The 18,798-nt window shown below is 41.2% G+C and overlaps 2 protein-coding genes across 6 annotated transcripts; one reads left to right on the top strand and one right to left on the bottom strand.

Annotated features, from left to right (window-relative positions):
• Positions 1-224: 224 nt before the first annotated feature.
• LOC146524766 (zinc finger CCHC domain-containing protein 7-like) lies at positions 225-10,938 on the bottom strand. Of its 4 annotated transcripts, none has more exons than XM_085172900.1 (8): positions 10,132-10,938; positions 8,138-8,211; positions 7,289-7,399; positions 7,006-7,176; positions 6,742-6,777; positions 4,952-5,056; positions 4,506-4,632; positions 225-1,942 (listed from the first exon to the last, which is right to left on the bottom strand). In XM_085172900.1, exons 1-8 carry the CDS (start codon positions 10,505-10,507, stop codon positions 1,467-1,469), a joined length of 1,476 nt encoding a protein of 491 aa, XP_085029026.1. In that variant the 5' UTR covers positions 10,508-10,938; the 3' UTR covers positions 225-1,466. The 4 variants fall into 4 exon arrangements, with proteins under 4 accessions (XP_085029026.1, XP_085029034.1, XP_085029042.1 ...); XM_085172908.1 differs by having other exon boundaries at positions 4,515-4,632; positions 10,132-10,937; XM_085172916.1 differs by having other exon boundaries at positions 8,150-8,211; positions 10,132-10,937.
• A 195-nt stretch (positions 10,939-11,133) lies between these two features.
• LOC146524765 (paired box protein Pax-5-like) lies at positions 11,134-16,961 on the top strand. Of its 2 annotated transcripts, XM_085173025.1 has the most exons (6): positions 11,134-13,309; positions 14,358-14,555; positions 14,642-14,682; positions 14,753-14,860; positions 16,542-16,682; positions 16,772-16,961. In XM_085173025.1, the coding sequence occupies exons 1-6, from the start codon at positions 13,116-13,118 to the stop codon at positions 16,792-16,794; spliced, it is 705 nt and encodes a 234-aa protein (XP_085029151.1). In that variant the 5' UTR covers positions 11,134-13,115; the 3' UTR covers positions 16,795-16,961. The 2 variants fall into 2 exon arrangements, with proteins under 2 accessions (XP_085029151.1, XP_085029143.1); XM_085173017.1 differs by lacking the exon at positions 16,772-16,961 and having other exon boundaries at positions 16,542-16,723.
• The last annotated feature ends 1,837 nt before the right edge of the window (positions 16,962-18,798 follow it).

Genomic DNA, 18,798 nt, shown 5'->3' with positions numbered 1-18,798 from the left:
TTCTGTAAGTCCTCAGGGAGAGTCTTCCAGGCTTCTTGAAAGACAAAGATCTTCTTTGGATATTGGCTGCCTTTTGTTCTGTTCTCTGTCAAGATGATCCCACACTGCTTCAATAGTATTGAGATTCAGGCTTTGGGGAGGCCAATCAAAGATAGCTTAACTGCTTTAACTGCATCGGCAGTGTGTTTCGAATCATCAATCATTCAGGCCTGTTTCCTCAAAATATTGAAGGACTCACTGCACACCATACTGAGACATGCCAAGTCTTAGGCTAATAACTTTTTGGGAATTACCTTGTTAGTGCAGAAATAGTATTTTATGCTTGTCAAACTGTGTTATCTTTGGCATTTTTCATAGATTTGGCTTTTTTAAAAAAAGGAACAAATGATGTGCCTTTGTGACAGTCTGGTAGTAAGAAAAATACGTTACAATTCCATTTTAAATTGGTTTCTTGCTAGGGCCTCTGTTATTTGTAGATACAACACCGGTTCAGCCCTAGATTTAGGTGCCTTTTTGTGCTTAAATGATTCAATGTAAAAAAAAAAAAATATTCCAATGTCCAAAGAAAAACTTTGAAAGACTTTTGCTCAAGGCTACTTTAAAACATTTACAGAAAAGTCTGGCACTTTTGAAGGAAAACAAAATGAAATGAGTGATTCAAGACTTCCACAGTTTCTCCTTTACAGCATACATGTCTGTGTAGGTTCTCAATCATCCAGGTCCTGGTAATCTAAGGAGATACACTCAGCTGTACATCTGCATCTAAAGGATAAAGGTCACTCTTTCAAGGACGTCAATGTTCACATTTTGGACAGAGAAGACAGATAATTTGAAAGAGGAGTGAAAGAAGCCATCTGTCCACTGTAAAGGACCATCTTTAAACAGAAGGCTTACAACACCAACTGTCTGCCACCTACGATCCAGTTTTGAGATCCCTTCCCCTAAGAGAGAACTCCCACTAGGGCTTAAACACCTGGGATTCTCCACCATTCGGTCTTAGAAGTGAAAAAGCTTCTCAGATGAGAGGTGAAACGTCTTCAAGCAACTTAAAGAAGTCCAGTTGCTTTGGTTTCCAAGCTCCTTAGACTACAGTATTCATGCTTTTCTTTACAATATGCCACTTAAACATCTAGGCAGATTTCAAAATAATATAAAAAATTAAATATTACAAGGAAGGCAACTACATTCACAAAATATTACATCTGAATAAAAATCTAATCTAATATAATCTAATAAAAACAAAACATGTTCAAAACTGTTAAGGTGTAAAACACTTAAGTATTAAACTACAAAACTAAATATTAAGTACCAAAGTATATTCCTGTATACGTTTCAGTTTTCTGTACTGTCAATAAATGTTGATGAATAAACACATCGAGAGATTACAGACACAAAATGACTTCTTTGCAAACTTGTTACATTTATTAGCACTTAAAAAAATAAATGCATTAAAAAAAGATGAGCTATCATTTTTTTCTGTGCCGTACTCTTTGTTTTGGGGAAAGAAGATTTACACTCCTGATATCTATGTCAGCATGGGGATACAAATACCCACGTTTTACCCCTCCTCTTTTCTTCCACCTTTCTGCCTCTCTGCTCTTCTTGCTCTTTTTGCCCCCTGTCTCATCCCTCCTTTTCTTCTGTGGAGGTGCAGTGGACTGTTTTTGCCTGTCATCGGGCCGACTAAAGGGGACTCTGGGATAGGCTTCGTCATCAGAGCTACAGCGGGACTTCATCAGTAGTCCTCCTTCCCGCCTGGCCTGAGCTTCCCTCCTCAGACGCTTCACCTCTCGTCTCTCCTTGTGCCTCTCTTGCCACGTCTTCCTGCTGCCAGCTCGGGTGTGCAGCTCCTTCTTTGTCTTTGTCCACCCCTGGACTGATCGATTCTCCTCGCCGCTCGCCCCTGTTTTTTCAGACAGGTCTGAGAAAACATGTGCAGGCTCTGAAAACAGAGAAACACAAAAGACGTCCTTGACAAGTCTGATCCTGTTTTAACTGAATAACAGGTGATTAAAAGCAGCTGTTGAACTAATAAATCTTTTAGTTTATTTCCTGATCAAACGCGGTGTGAAAAGAACGCTTTATCAACCAACTCTGCAGTTCTTCTTAACTCTACAGAGATAATGTTTTTCAGTTCATTGTATTAGTTTTGTTTTAATTCACTTAATTCACAGTGCTGGTTTCAGTCATTAAAAGGCAGCACTGATAAACCTACCAATCCCACCCAAGCACTAATTGGTACATTTAAATAGTGAAGGGGCATACTTTGTTGCAGAGCTGTTAGAGATCAAGAAAATGTGTCCAATAACTAATATTTCAGACCCAGAGTTACACCAATCCAAAGAAAGCACCTTCACAGAATTCACGTGTCAATCTATTCTCACCAAAAAGAAGCACGCTGGTGCATTTTGAAAGTGTTCCCTCACCATTCAAAAGAGCCAGCAAAAAGCATAGATGCCCAATAACATCATTTGTCTTTTGATAAATTGTTTCATTTGAAATGTTTTTCTGGGCAGGATGTGATCTGTTTGCATTTTGTATCCCACTTCTGATTAAATACCCAAAGCCTTGTATCATTATCATGATTCTACAATGCTTCTTGGGCAAGGTGAATAACAGTCTGGGTAGAATCACAAAAAAACTAAGTATGATTAAAGCAATCCCAAAGCAGAAAAATGGCTGGCATTTCTAATTCAAAACCAACAAACATTTAGGACCACACATCTCTAGACAATGACATTTTTTAAATAATTTTTCCTCTGTACACCATCACTATGGATTTAAATCAAACAACTGAGGTATGACTGAAGTGCAGACTTTCAGCTTTAATTCAAGGGGTTTAATTAAAATATTGTCTGAACTGTTTAGGAATTACAGCTATTTTTATACATAGCCCTCCATTTTCAGAGGTATTTTCAGAATTAATTGGACAACTTACCAATAAATGCTTTGTGCTACCATGATACATCGAATATTCCTGTAAAGCTCACCTTTTCTTCTTCAAATCCGTTTTAATTTAGTCTCAAGTACAAATGGGAACACAGTTACAGTCATTTAAAAAGTGCCTGTAAATAGGGCCGCTACCAGGTCGAAAGTAAATAAAACAGGTTAATCAGATAAACGATCTCCAGTTGACATCATTTGTATCTCGTGGTAATTCACTAGAAATCTCAAGGAGGAGGAGGAGGCTATCATTAGACTGAAAAATCAAAATAAACCTATCAGAGAGATTGCAAGCACTTAAGAAGTGACCAAATCTTTAAAGAATCTGGTCATAAAAAGAATGAATGAGCTGGCCAGCAAAATGCATGATGACAGAATTATTTCCATGGTTAAGAAAAACTCCTTCACAACATCTGACAATGTGAACAACACTCAAAGAGGTAGGCGTATCATTATTAAAGTCTACAATCAAGAGACGCCTTTATTAATGGAAATGCATAAGGCTCGCAACAATGCGCAAACCACTGGTTACACTCAAGAACAATAAGATCAAATTAGACCTTGTCAAAAAACATCTAAAACAGCCTGCACAGCTCTGAAACAAAATCTTTGGACCAACAAAACCACGATGAACTTGAACCAGAGTGATGGGAAGACAAAAGTATGGGGAAGGAGCAAAACAGCTCATGATCCAAAGCATACCACATCACACAACACATTTCTTCCTAACATGGTGGAGGCAATGTGACAGCATGTGTACATATGAATGCCAGTGGAACCAGAACACTGATGTTTATTGATGAGCTGACTGCTAACAGAAGCAGCGGGATGAATTCTTAAATGTAAAGGACTCAACTCTCTGCTCAGATTCAAACAAATGCTGCATAACTGATTAGACAGTGCCTCACAGTACAAATGGATAATGACCCAAATTGTACTACAAAAAACCCCCAAAAAACAAACAAAAGTCTTTCTGAAGGCAAAGAAATGGGATATTCTTCAATGGCCAAGTCAGTCACCTGATCTAAGCCCGACAGAGCATGCTTTTCAGTTACTGAAGCCAAAATAAAGGCACAGCCTGAACTGACAGCAGCTGCAGTAAAGGTGTTGCAGAGCATCTCATGGGAGGAAAAACAGCATTTGGTGATGTCGGTGGGTAGTAGACTCCAGCAAGTCATTGAATGCAAAGGATTTCACTATATTTAAAATATTTAAAGTTAGTGCATCCAATTACTTTTGATCCCTGGAAAATTGGGCGCTATGTATACAAATGCATGTAATTCCTAAGCAGTTATAAAACCAAAGTCTGCACTTCAACACATAATGATCTGATTGTTCGATTAAAAGTCAACTTGGGGGATGTACAGAAAACTTATGGACTTGACTGTATATATATAAATGAACAACCCATTTCAGGAGATAATTTTGGTTATAATTCACGCTCAGTGTTCAGTTTACATCTGCTGTTTTCGAACTAACAGGCAGCTCCAATAAACTCACATGTACAGCCCAAACAAAGATACACCGATTGTAAAATAATAATGTAAAAACTCTGATATCACCTTCATCACCTTTAACTCTTTCCCCTCGCCTGGTCCGAAGTTGGAGAATGTCTTCCCTGGTGTCATATTGGTAAACATAAGGCAATGATGGAAAAGTGCCCGTAACCATCCTCCTTTTAGTGCACTCCTGATACAGAAGACAGACAGTGATACAGATGAGACAAAAGAAGAAAAAATGAGTTGTAGGATGGATACAGGACAGTGGAATATGGATGCAATTGAGACTTAAATAGAGAGAATTTAACTAAGTTTGATTCAACACAAAAAAAGAACAGGGGGAGAAAAAAATTTGGTGTAGCGAGGTGAAGCAAAAAAAACAAAACAAAAAAAGAGTAGCAAGTTTAGGAAAAAGACAAGTGAGAGACCAAACAGATTAGGCAATAGACATAAAGGCAGACAAAGATCTAGTGAAAGTAAGATGAGGATTAAATGTATTTATCACTTACATAACCGTAATGTCCTCTTTTAGAGCAGTTGTAACAATGAATGCGGCGCTTCCTGTGATGGCGGCTGTGGCTTGCCTGTGGCCTGAGGGGAACCGCTACCCTAATCTGGAAGAAAAAGGTCAAATGAAGGACATTTCTACAGCGATAACAGACTTCCACTGATCTCTTGGCTATTTTAGCAGTACACACCTATCAACAGGATCCTGATAATGGGTGTATTCTGGTCTGATCCCCAGCACGTGGGATCTTCATTGCATTTGATTCCCCTGATCTCTTTCCCCCATTTTCCATCTATTTTGTCCTGTGACTATCTATGAAAAGGCAGCGAATACAGCTTTCAAAATTGCCTAATTAAACCGGTCCCCTGCCACCTAGTACCTAGATCAATTCTATTGCTTACTTTAGAGAAAAATCATTAAGAACTCCACTTAGGTTTACACATTGAGCCAGAAAGGCTTGTGTGGCGGGGTGTGGTCTGCGGTGGCGTGCAGGGAGGTCAGACGCACCTGCACGGCATCCGCAATCACGCCCGCCACGTTAAAAACACGGGGACTCAGGTGTGTGTGTGTGTGTGGTGTGTGGTGGTTTGAATAAAAATGTCTGACAACACTGATCCCTGGACCCGCCGTGCCTTATTCATGCCACAGTGGTGCCGAAACCCAGGAGGCGGCACGGCGGGTTCTTATCGGAGCCAGGGAGTGGAGGAGCTGGCCCAGAGGGTGGCCGAAATGGCGGCCGCCCAGCGGGAGCAGGCGGCGGAGGTGCGTCGCCAGCAGGCAGAGCAGCAGGACCAGTCCGAGCGCCACCTGCAACGGATTGGGGAGCTGGCGGCGCTGCTCTGGGCCTGGGCGCCACCCCCACAGGTGTGTACCGAGGACAGCGAAGCGGTGGAGGAGCCGCGTGGGGCACCTGAGCAGCCGGAGGTGGCAGACGAGGCACGCGGGGATCTGCGCCTGCCGGAGGAGGGGGAACAGCCGGGTGAAGGGCTGCTCCTGCCGGGAGCGGTGGACGAGCCGCTCCGACCGGAGGCGGCAGACGAGGCGCGCGAGGGTCTGCACCGGCTGGAGGAAGAGGAGTCGCGGGAGGGGCTGCCGGAGCCGCTCCCGCCAGCGCCCCAGCCAGCGGCGGACGAGCCGCTCCCGCCAGCGCCCCAGCCAGCGGCGGACGAGCCGCTCCCGCCGGAAGAGGTGGAGAAACCGGGAGGGGAGATGGCGGTCCCCGTGCCAGGGGAGCCTGCTCGACCTGTGCCCGAGGTCGAGGATCGAGCTGCCCCGGAGCGTCAGATGCGCCGGGTAGTGAGCCCCTCCCGGGGCCGGCGGGGTCGTGCCGGCTTGCCGGGTAGCCGGCCTCCAGACCGGTTTCGCCGCTGCTGCTGGAGGCGTGGCCGACCCCCGGACAAGGCTCGCCGCCATTGGAGGTGTGGGCGGCCTCCGCAACGGACGTTGCTCCCCCCAACCGGTGGGGTGGGGGGGAGTAGGTTCGGCCGGATGACTCCCCGGCCTCAATCGGGCGATGGGGGTGTGTGGCGGGGCGTGGTCTGCGGTGGCGTGCAGGGAGGGCGGACGCACCTGCACGGCATCCGCAATCACGCCCGCCACGTTAAAAACACGGGGACTCAGGTGTGTGTGTGTGTGTGGTGTGTGGTGGTTTGAATAAAAATGTCTGACAACACTGATCCCTGGACCCGCCGTGCCTTATTCATGCCACAGCTTGTTATTATGCATTTTGCTGAGTAAAGAAGATTAGATTTAAAAAAAAAAAAAAACAGATAAAGAGCAGTCAAAACTCACTGTCAAGTGGTATTGTCTCCACGTATCGGGGCAGGCCTGAGGAAAATCCAGAAAACAGAGAAGAAATGTTTTCTTCAAGCAACAACGAGGAAGACAAAGAACTGTTTGCAAGAAATAAAACAACACTTCATAAATTGAGCCCACACAATCACGAGGTTACAGAATCTGTCAACAAACAACTGTCAAATGTTTTCAACGCTTCCTTCAGCACAATAACACACTCTGCAACACCAACACTCAAAGGGGCCAGACCTGCGAACTCACATCAGAAAGGTGCCCTGTCATCCCGCAGCGCAGGCAGTGCTGGTTCCATACTGGAGGCAGATCACATGGCTTGAGCCCGTGTGAAGGTAGTCCACATCTACCACAGGGGCGACTTGGACATTTCCTTTGGATGTGACCTTGGATCCCACAAAGGACACATATAGGATATTTCTGCCAACACAAAGACAAAAAAAACAACAACAAAAAAGATTTTTAAAATGGTCCTGTTGAGGAACCTCTGCAGGTGTCCATGGAAACAGCACTGATGAGTGAGTTCATTTACCTTGCGGAAGGAGCAGCTTTTGGCAAGGTGTCCTGTCCTGTTGCATGCACGACAGAACAGGGAACAACCAGGCAAGAAATAACGGCTGGTCATAGACTGATCCGTGCCACTCTAGATAAGATGATCCAGGAATAATCCAAGACAACAGAGATTTTTAAAATTAGGTTAAACCACAATTTTGTCTCCACACTGCAAAATCAAAGGTACAGAAGCAATTTGTTGAAGTTATTTGACAGAAAAAAGAATGCTGTACTCATGAATATACATTAATTAGAGTGTAATTACATCTTCAAACCTTCCAAAACCCTTAAATCTCTTTTTCATTATGTCTTTCTTTTCCATCACTGCTCTCCCTCTGTTCCACCTGATCCTCTTCCTCCTCACCTCAAACCTCCTTTCCTGACTTGAAATCGGAGCTCTAACACACAAAAGCATGCATAAAATGCTTATTTATTCCCAATGTTGTCGCAATTGCTCCAGTCCAACAATTTTAGATAAATGTCAAAGAATGATTCACTAACACTGGCTAATTGCAGCTAACAGAGGTTAACAAAGGCTAATAGCAGCTAATAGAAGCTAACAGCAGCACTTACATAGAAAAAAGTTCAGCATCTTCAAAAGCTCACCTCAGTGTTGCTGTCATTGGGCAGACGTGAGCTTCACTGACTCGTTGACTCATATTGGACTGATTTCACAACGTTTTACAGACTCCCCAGATTAAATTAAAGTGGACACCCGGCATATTGACAGCTGAGGTAAACTGTGGACTGACAGGCTACACTCACTGCAGATGAGCTGCATTGAGTCGTCCTTTAGTATTCATGAAAGCTGATAAAAATCAAAAGTCACCTCAAAAGTTACCTTGTCTTTCACAGATACAGCCCAGCTTTCTTTTACTGATTTCAGCAAGTTGCCTTTCAAATCTGTGTTGGAGAGAAAGACCAGGGGGAACATTAATAAATACAACTAAATATTGTGTGCAATAAAATATCCAAATTTAAGCTGATCTCAGCATAGTTACTGAACAGAAACATAAGCACCTAAAAAATGGAATAAAAAGAAAAATAGGGTTTTTCAAAGCTTGGTAATCTTTTCTAAGCATTCAGTCTCGATAAAGCAGGAGCTCTAAAAAATAATGAAGGGCACCTGACCTTTCTGGACTAACTATCACTTATGTGTAAAGAAAACCTAAAACTTTACTGCTCCAGTGGAGCCCCAAATCAAAGTAGTTGCGGGTTAAATCAAAGTGGTTGTTCTGTGCAGCTCCCTGGTGTGAATATGATAATCTTCATCCAAAGCACCAAGCTAAGCAAACTGTCTCTGTATACACTTTTTAAATAAATTGCACTCCCACACATTTACAAAAATAACTGTGCATTTACTGGGTCCATATACTCTTTTTGGTGGAAATGCATTTACAGAGATGCGTTTTTAGTCATCTTTATTTTCTTCATTTTTATCTCTATGCTGGAAGCTGGTACATCCACAGAAAAATAACTAAACTGTATCACCACAGCCCATTATAGAAAACATTACAGCTCATGGAAACATCAACAGTAGCATAATAAGTAAGCAATAAGTACGTAGCATCTGTTTGTTGTTTGCACTAGCTGCATTTCAAAGCTGTTTTCTCTCTAATTAAATAATTATTAAAGTAGATGTATTAAAGTTTTTCTTTTGATCGCCCGCATCCAGGTTTTTTGTGAACCAATCCCCATACCAATGAGCACAAGCATGTGGTGACAGTTCGTGATTTCTTGGGCTCCCATTTTTGTTATCACCCCGTATTTTTAATTTAAGTATTGATTATGCATGTAATTAATTGTGCATGGTTCAAAGGCCTATTCATGCCACCAAATTTAGGTGTTTGATGACTTTTGCAGATCAAAATGGCTAAATGTTTCCCTGGGGTGGATTACTTTTCTTTGACCCTCATGTATTATATTCACTAGAATTTGTTTTTTTCCAGTTACAGTACTCTTGGATGTGATTTGGTGTACATTTCTCCAATTGTTAAAACACAGGCACAAAAAACCTTCAGATATTTTGCCAGAAATTTCTGAAACAAATTACCTTTCAACATAAAAAAAAAATTAATCTAAGCAAATCTCGAAATGCAAAATTGCTTTGTTAAACTAAACAAGGAGCATTTTAGAACAACAAGTTAGTACATAATTTTTACTGGATGTTTTTAGTTAACGCAATAATGTTTTTATATTTCTTGTAGTTTGCTTTACTTTGTTTGTTTGTTTTTTTGCTTGTGCTAGCATCGTTTCTGTCAGGTAACACTTCCAAAAGGTCCACTATGAGAATAAGTATGATTAATTTTAATGCTTCTATTCATTTAACTTATTGCACGTGTAGTATCGTGGGATTGTTTTGGTCTGTGGTATGTATTAGAATCAAATTAAACTGATCAATAAAAATTAATACTGCGTGGTCTCAGTAATCTTTTGGAATTACATTTAAATGTACATCAATTTTCAAATGAAGCTCCACATTATATATCGATGATATACATTAACCAGACAAAACTTCAAAGGTGAAGCCATACAGTAGTATGTAATCTACATATAGTCACTATGAATAACATCCATCCATCTGGATTAGCTGAGCTTTAACGCACATTACAAATAGGTTGTGGAATAATCACATTTACTTTTGTTTGTTTTGTTATTGCAGATTTTGGTTGGATATCACTCCTGTATTGCACTTACTTCTGACTTTTTGCTTTCATATTTAAACTCTGCAAAATCTTCCTCTCCTGCTTGCATTAGGACTGTGGAAATAAAATGGCAGGAAACCATATTCTTAACCCAAGAGCTGACCAAGTCAAGTTTCACCTTCATCATCTAATTCCTCCCCGGAGCTGTTCCTGTAGCTCAGATTGAGCTGGATGCTTGAGTCCTCCACCTGTTCCTCCCCTTCCAGGATCATCCAGTTCTCTATGGGCTGATCTTCATCTTTATCGTCCTGTAGGTCATCACTAGAAGACAATTCTAGCTCAGCGTCCAGCAGAGCCCTTTTTCCTCCAGAGGAGAATGGAAAGACCAGGAGGAGAGGAGGGGAGCTTTCTCTGCTCTGCCGTGCAGCTTGTTTGTAGCTCATCGAATGTCTCATACTTCCTCCTTCGTCTTCTGAACTGCTGGACCCCCGAATAAAGAAGTTTTCGGAGCCCTCCTGCCCATCATCAGCTTCATTTTCCTCAGTGTGCTCCATAATCAGACCTGACACAACCTGTAGCTGAATAGCGCCACTCACAGGCGACTGTCTTCACTGCTAGCAAACAGCGATAACTGATGGGTCTTTTACACGTTTTTATTAACGTCTTTTATCCGACCGAACTGAAACCGTTTTGGTTTAAACCGGGATAATTACCGCGCGGGTAAAACATTAAAAAAACGTATTTTGTCGCGAGCTAAGTAGCACCGCAGTGCACGAGGCGGTTAGCTAAAGTAGCAGCTAAACATTGCCAAGTCAAATAACTTCAGTAAACATGATATCCGGCTACCTACACCTTTAACTCCCAATACTTCGCTTTCAGGTTCATGGCGTAAAATTATTGTTCCTTCAATACAGCGCAGAAAAAGCTTGTTTTTCTCCCATGCCTGTTTACTTGTGTTGAGCGGTTTACCCGGCGTTTCCGGAAAATGTTGGACAACCAAAACAGAACCCAGCGTCCAAAGTCTGTCTAGGAGTTTCCAGGTATAGTCAGTGATAAAAGAGGAAGAGGTCCACGTTTGTATGAAAAACTACTTTCTGATAACCGTTGTTGGGTTTAATTGTTAGCGATTGAAGTTAGACCATTTTATAATATGGACTTCAGTCTGCAGCGTAGCTACAACTGTAGGATTAATTTTGTGAACTAAAAATAGATTATTTAACTAAGAAATGTAATCACATTAATACATTTTGAACTGAAATAGGACTAGTCTATCATTCAGTCTACATTCAGTCAAGCGTAATCCTAATTAGATGTTAACTATAAAGGTCTAGTGTTATATTACAATCAATGTAATAAATAAATAACTAAAAAAAAAGAAGTGCACCCTCTGTCAATTTTAAGGCTTTAAATATCAAGACATAATAAAAGACTCAAGACTCAAGAAGTTTATTGTCATTTCGTATGATGTTACCCAGCCTGAAACGAAATACGGTTTCTCACCAGCCTCCACAGTGCAATAAGCAATACAGTTTAAACAGAATAAACAGATTAAAAAGAATAAGTTTAAAAAGGGCAGTTAAAAGGCAGTAATGAATTGCAACAATAGTTATGGATAATAAATAGCATAAAATCAAAGTTCTAAGACAAACTCAAGTGACATTCGTTCGGGTGGATAGCAGCAGTCCTTTCACTGAAGGGGATGGTTAAATTAGGTAGTGTGAGTATCTGAGGAGTGTATTGTATGTGTGTACGTGTGTGTGCGTGCGTGTGTAGACAGGGACAACACAGTCCGCTTGTGGATCTTACAGTGTAGCTGTGTGAATGGCTGTGTGGAGGGGAGGGGGAACAGTCCTTTTATCAGAAGGCTTATCAGGTCTTAAGATAAAATATAAATACAATGAGATGAGTAACACGTGACTTATTACACTGTCATTATTTATTTTTTATTAAAAAAAAAAAAAAACCTAAACCGAGAATTATGTGAAAAACTAAGAACGCCACTTTTTGATGCTTTTCTTCAAAAAATGCCCAGGTCCTGTGGCTGCAAAAAAAACAAAACATTTCATAATCCCTCCTCCACTGTGATTGACAGTTGGTATGAGGTGTTTGTGCTGCTGTGTTTGGTTTTCGCCAAATGTGGCTCTGTACATTATAGCCAAACATCTCCACTGTGGTCTTATCTGTCCAAAGGACATTAAATCAGCAAACCAGAACTTCTGCTTTTATAGAGGTTTCTCACACTTGCTGATGATCAGTTTGCATCTGACTGCTTCTTACCATCTTAATTCTGATGGAAGTAGTTGGAGTGCACATGATAATCTATTATAAAAATACTAAATTTGTGATGTTCTTACACAAAAATGATTTGATGTGCACACCGAAAATAAGTTGTATGCACCTGATGATTTACTATAATATTTTTGTAATAGACAGATGTCAGCTACACAGCCTGCTTATTGCTCTTGCTTTAAACGTTAAAACTGATTTATCATAAGCACAAATCATCTGCTGCTCAAGCTGTGCATTGTGTGGATTAGCACATCTTTTATATGCAGCAAATCGTGTCTGTACGTGAAAGTAGCCAGGTGTAGTTTTTGTTTTTGTAAATATTAAATATCTCACGATATTTCTATGATAAATAACTTTAAAAGCACATGGACTGTAGGGACTTAAGGGGCTCCGCCTTGGGGACTCTGATTCACCACTTCTGTATTCCTAAAGTCCTGGTACAGCCCTGCTCACACGAGCTGCTGCACGTGCGTGTGCGTTCAAAGCGCTCCAGCAGCTTTCCAGCGCGCAGGTGCTGAAAGTATCAGAGAGGAGCCTCTGACCCGCCACCTCGCACCGCGCACAACTTTAGTTTTTCAGTTTCCAGGTTGGTTTAAAATGTTGCAACCTCCACAATAACCGCGCCCAGAAGCAGAAGTCCAACAGATCTCCAAGCATTTTCCACACTTAGACAAAAGTCTGTGATGGAAGTGCATTTTGGACAGGCTCCGCTCACCGTTACGCACAGTAAGTAGCCTAATGATGTTTCCTAATGAGGGACTTTACCAGCACCGTAGCCCAGACTAAGTTATAGTGTTACCTCTTTAACTTTAAGTAGTACGCGGCAGTCGGTGCACTGAGCGCATGAATGGGTGGTCTAGCACAATTTAACTGATGTTTCTTCATCCGCTCCGGTGCTCAGGGCACGGTGGAGTCAATCAGCTTGGCGGTGTCTTCATTAACGGCCGCCCGTTACCTCACGTGGTGAGACAGCACATCGTGGAGCTCGCGCAGCAGGGCGTGCGTCCCTGTGAGATCTCCCGCCGCCTGCGCGTCAGTCACGGCTGCGTCAGCAAAATACTGGCCAGGTAAACGGAGTCTGTAATGTACGAAGGAGCATCAGGGCCACGTGATTGTTAAATATAAAGATTGACGCCTTTTACATAATGCTTTATGTAGTGAAATCGTACTTCATAATTAGTTTTATTAACAAGGAAATTGTGTCTTTTTTTAACTCATGAACGCAGTTTGCTGATATGTGATGAGCATAAGGGCGCTGAAGAGCTGAAAGCTGCATTTGGTCAAAAAGAAAAAACGCGCGCTTGAAAGAGTAAAATAAAACAGCTGGTAATGGAAAGGTGTACGGATACCGATGGTTAGAGGGCATAGAGGGTGTATGTTGTATCACAAGACACAAGAAGACAGCTGATCAAGTTGTTTCACTAACTCATCTACACAGCCTAGCAGCTGTGGCAGATGTTTGACTTGAAACAACTGTTATCTCCACATTTCAACTTTATTATCAAAATGTTATCAAAATTATTTTGAGTTCATCCCAGAAATTTCGACACTATTTTTTTTCTTAATGTGGCCCAAATACTCCGTCGTAGGGGTAATGAGTGGTAGTATTTGTTTTATTTAGTAGTGTATTAATTTACACATAAAGGTATTTTTAAATACATTTTAGCGTTAGTGATGTCTGATTGGCTGTTTTACCACTTTTCCAAAAGCAAAGTGTATCAATTGAATATGAAAACCACATATTTTAAACAATTTTTTTTAGCTTATTTGTAAAACTTGTCATTATTTTTTTTAAATCTATTGCATACCTTACTTATATTAATGCAAATATTTTGTGTGAGCACCCTAGTGAGTGTAATTTCTTTGTGATGCTGTGATATTTTGTTGTTGTTGTTTTTTAAGCTTTAAGGTTGACTGTTAAATTTCTTGGTTTTTCTCACTTCATTACAGCTTGAGGTTTTTATGGAAAATGTAAAAAAAAAATAAAAAATTACAATAGCTGATAATGTAATTAAAGGTGAAAATCCTTGAAAGGTGACTTTTTGATGTGGTTGTTATACAGCATTGCAGGTAAAATGCTAGTCCAACTGATAGATATTGACATTGTTTGTTCAGGTACAATGAGACAGGAAGCATCAGACCCGGACTGATCGGGGGCTCTAAGCCCAAAGTGGCCACTCCCCAAGTTGTGCAAAAGATCCTCCAACTGAAACACCACAACCCCACCATGTTCGCCTGGGAGATCCGAGACAGGCTGCTGCTGGAGCAAGTGTGTGACCAGAACAGTGTGCCCAGCATCAGCTCCATCAACAGGTACAGTGTGTGAACTCACGCGTGTCTGACTACACAGATTTTAAAAGTGAAGAAAACCGTTGAGTGAGTTATTTCTGTCCTCACAGAATCATCAGGAAGAAAGTTCAGTCCGAATCTTGTGAAGCTGGTAAGACTGTGTCTTTTACCCTCTCGTGCTCTCACAAATGTTTAATGACATTAAACCTCTGCCTCTGCAGTGTCCTCAGCATCATCAGTTGCCATGGGAACAGCCTGTTCCTCCCCAACCAGCTTTTCCATCAGTGGGATTCTGGGAATCTCAAAATATAGCTGCAAGATACCAGAAGGTAATGTAATCTGTGAGCGTGATCTGCAATTGTTTATGTTGAAAGTGTAGGCTCACAAGTATTCTATTAATTTCTATATTTTCACTTCTACTACCAATGTCTACACTCGATTGCTTTATCTGCTGTTAGCAGCTCTCCATTTTTGTCAGACATTATTAAGGAGCAACTCCTGCGGCATCACATGTAAGTCCAGAGAACGGGAAATGGGTGGCTGCTCAGTGTCAATGGAGCAAAGATTTTGGGAGATGGTGTAGCGATTGAGTTGCTCATAGAGGTTGTGAGACACAAAATCTCAAAGGAACTTGAGCAGGGGATGCTCCAGGGATATGAATCTTAATGCTACAGAAAAGATTCTGTTACAATCGTTCAGACAAAAGGTGAAAAAAGCAACAGAAAGAAAGGAGAATTAATGACAGAAACGAGAGATGCTGCAGAGGTTGAAATAAACTCCAACACTGAAAAAGGTTGTAGGTTGTAATGCTGAATATCTGGACCCAGGAAGCTTTAGTTTAAATAGAAGATAATAGAATATAAGGTCAAGTCCAGGATACACTGTAGTTTGTCAACCATCATGGATGGGCAGATAGTAAACAACCATGAACTGCAAGAGATAGAGCTCCAACTCTTCATACAAGTGCATTTTAATAAAAAACCATGAGTTTTGTTTTTGTTAATTTTGAGAAAACTGGAAGATAATCAGATCCTGAGGTCACAGAAGCAGTTAGTGAGGGATTGAGGAGGATGTCTGGCAGACAGTTTGTGGTGATGTGGAGCTGAGAGAAAGTTTAGGCTATGCTTGCATAGATTTTTTCTAAGTGCTATTGAGCCCTGGGAAACACATTTGGTGACAGAGATAAGAAGAGAGGAGAAACTCTTAAACTGATATTATTGTATTTCATATTGAGTCATACAATCTTCTCATCTGATTGTAGTCATGTTGGTGTCACAAATCTAGAAACGTTCGTATCTGCTCAAGAGCTGGTGCCTCTGGAGCTTGCAGACACTAGCTGGATAACTGGTGAAGAATGTAAAGTTTCTCTTTTTAAGCAAATCTGCACATTGTTCAGATGTCTTTGAAAGTCCTATTTTTAATACCTTTCCAACAAGTTTTTTTCTTGATACACCTTTTTAAAAAATATATTTTGAAGTCATACCAAGAAAACATAATTTCTGCAAGACACATTGTTTGAAATTGCATTCTTAAGATAGACAAACTTCACTGGCCATTTCTTTTTCTACTGTAAGAGCTCACACACATGGATGTATTTACAGAGCAGGCTCAGGGTTTAGAGCCTATTCTTCTCCGCAGCTTGTGACCACATAGCAGACTGATGTGAAAAGCCAGCGGTCTTATGTTAATATTAGTCTGACTAAAACAACCTCCGCGGCAGGAGGTCCACCTCAGCTCCCCAGGCTTCTGTCCTCAAAGCCAGCAGGTTCTCTGCTCCTCGCTGCCTCCTCCTCACCTTGGCCTCTCATTACAGGCCCATACACCCTCACATCTCCATCACTGCGAGCATTAGAAGAGGAGATTGCATGGACAAATATGCATAGTTACCCCTGGAAACGCAGGCATGCATGTGTTTCATCATTCGTCTAATTAGAACAAGTGAAGATAGAAATGGAGACCGGAAGGGAAATAAAAGAGAACCTGAGCTGGAACTGTTTTGTTTTCCAGCAGGGGACATCTCTTGCAGTGTGTACCAACACCAGCCGTGTTCATGTTATGACACCTGGGGACAGCCGGACCCCTGCATGATCTCTCTGTCCAGCTTGACCTCTTATACAAGCCTGCCAGCTAATCGTAATCCAGACGTGATGGGTCAGTATTTACTGAATTATGATCACTTATCTCTCATATGAGGTCAGCTTTGATGTGTCTTTCTCTGTCTCATACGTCCTCTTGTTTAGGACCTTCGTGTCAGTGCAGCTGAATTAGGAGCCCTGAGAAGAAAAAATATCACCGCTTTAGTGCCACAAACAGGATGACTACAGAACTCGTGTAACTGTAATTATATTTATTACTATCACCGAGATAGAAATCTGGATCATAATCGAAAACATGTGGAAATAAAACCAAGATAACAAGCCTCACCTTTCATGTTTTATTCACATTATTTGAAGCAAAGAACAGCCTTCATCAGTCCAACATATTATCCCCCATCCCTGTCGCCCCTGTGGCCACTTTCTCCTCTGTCAGTGGTATAGGGTTAGCATCATTAGGGGCCTCGTGATGGAGAGCAGAGACTGCTTTCTCTCCTTTGTGTGCATCTCCCTGGCCTCCCCTCCAGGATGAGGGATTAAAGTAGAAGATGGGAGCTGCTAGAAGGAGCAGTGGGGTCAAAAAAAAAAGAAACACCGCTGAGAAAGAAATCTGCTCAGCAGTAGACATCGATCTGCATGAAGTATGTAGAGAATATTAGCAGGATGACGAATGTGTTTTGGTTTTGGTTTTACTAAGTATATCCAGACACGTGCACAAATCCCTCATGCACCACAAAAAATTTATGAAGCACCATGGCAACATCTGTGTGCAAATAATTCAGCATGTGACCACAATAAACCAAAGCTATCACATCAGCTTCACCTTTAAACTTAGAAACCACAATTCTGTTTATAAAGCCCCAAATCATTACAACAATCACCTCAAAGTGCTTTATACTGTAAGATAAAGACCCCACAATAATACAGAAAAACCCCAACAATCAAGTACTTGGTGACAGTGGGAAGGAAAAACTCCCTTTTACCAGGAGGAAACCTCTGGCAGAACAAGCGATGGGACGGGCAGCTATCAGCTGGGCGTAAAATAAATGTTCATAACAGGAAAATTGAATAAACCTTAAGATGGTCAATAAACAAGGGCTGGTTTAGCTTACTGGTGGAGCAGCTGCCCGATTTGTGTTCTTTGCTGCATGTCAAATATCAAATAAAGGCAACCCCCCCCCCCCAATAATCCTAAATGAAGGTCAATAAGCAAAAAAGTGGTCCTCTTCCTCAGATTTTATATGCCCTGGACGGCCATATAATAAGTGCTATAGATACAGATTAGACAGAAATACAGTACAAAGTAAAAAATGACAGGAACATGGAATAAACACTTGATGGGATTATGAGACAGTGGAACAAATGCAAAGGCAGACGACTCAAAGAAGACTCTTATTTTAGGGTTCTGATCACTTTGTTATGATACAATAGCAGCCAGTGTCTTAATCAAGCCAGTTACTATAGTGACTGTAATCCAGTGTCACTAATTCCAGATGTGTCTCAAGAGGTTTTACAGTCTGTACGGGTTCTTTAACCCGTTTGGATCAGGAAAAAGGAAGAACAAACCTTAAGAAGGCTTATAAACATAATAGCTGAAAAGCTAATAATTCTATCTAACATCCTTGACTTTTAATGGTTGAGCTTTGTTTATGAATTTGTTAGTTTTACCTGCTCATCTTGGCTCAGGTCATATATTGGGGTTTTTTTTAAATACCTTTTTTTCTTTGCAATTACCAAATTTATCAAAAAGCCCTATTTAAACATTCCTGGCAGTGTGGCTAACAACTCTAAAGCAAAAATGCAGGAAGTGTCATGCAGACAGACACGTGCAAGTAATTCCTCTAAAACACATTTTAGCTGAACAACTGCTCAAAGGTTTTAATGGCCGCCAATGTCACTGCCTGCTATCATACTGGTAAATGTCAGGGTAAAAGGTTAATATGCTGCTTGGCATCAGTTAAACATTAACCATGTTCACCACAGATTGAATGCACTTGGAAAACAAGGATGCTTTTGTTACCTCCCAAAATCCCAGACAATCTGAAGTAAGAGCCTTCTGCTGGTGTTATTAGCTGCACCTGAGAGTGTTACGTGTAACCTTTATGTAACTGTTCACAAACTGTAACAAGTACCGTAGACACACTTCTACTGAACTCATTAATACAGGCCGTTTA

Source organism: Neolamprologus multifasciatus, chromosome 2 (genome assembly GCF_963576455.1).
Source record: "Neolamprologus multifasciatus chromosome 2, fNeoMul1.2, whole genome shotgun sequence".
Lineage (NCBI taxonomy): Eukaryota > Metazoa > Chordata > Actinopteri > Cichliformes > Cichlidae > Neolamprologus > Neolamprologus multifasciatus.
The sequence above is the reverse complement of the archived record's forward strand: the minus strand, read 5'-3'. Positions and strand labels throughout refer to the sequence as shown.

What these genes read in the sequence shown, in the direction of transcription:
- LOC146524765 (XM_085173017.1), top strand. Translation starts at nt 13,116, where the DNA reads ATGTTTCTTCATCCGCTCCGGTGCTCAGGGCACGGTGGAGTCAATCAG. An exon ending in GTCAGCAAAATACTGGCCAG is followed by an intron (nt 13,310 to 14,357) that starts GTAAACGGAGTC and finishes TTGTTTGTTCAG; the next exon opens with GTACAATGAGACAGGAAGCA. An exon ending in TAGCTGCAAGATACCAGAAG is followed by an intron (nt 14,861 to 16,541) that starts GTAATGTAATCT and finishes GTTTTCCAGCAG; the next exon opens with GGGACATCTCTTGCAGTGTG.
- LOC146524766 (XM_085172900.1), bottom strand. Translation starts at nt 10,507, where the DNA reads ATGGAGCACACTGAGGAAAATGAAGCTGATGATGGGCAGGAGGGCTCC. An exon ending in GGAGGAATTAGATGATGAAG is followed by an intron (nt 8,212 to 10,131) that starts GTGAAACTTGAC and finishes TCTCCAACACAG; the next exon opens with ATTTGAAAGGCAACTTGCTG. An exon ending in AAAGAGGACATTACGGTTAT is followed by an intron (nt 4,633 to 4,951) that starts GTAAGTGATAAA and finishes CTTCTGTATCAG; the next exon opens with GAGTGCACTAAAAGGAGGAT.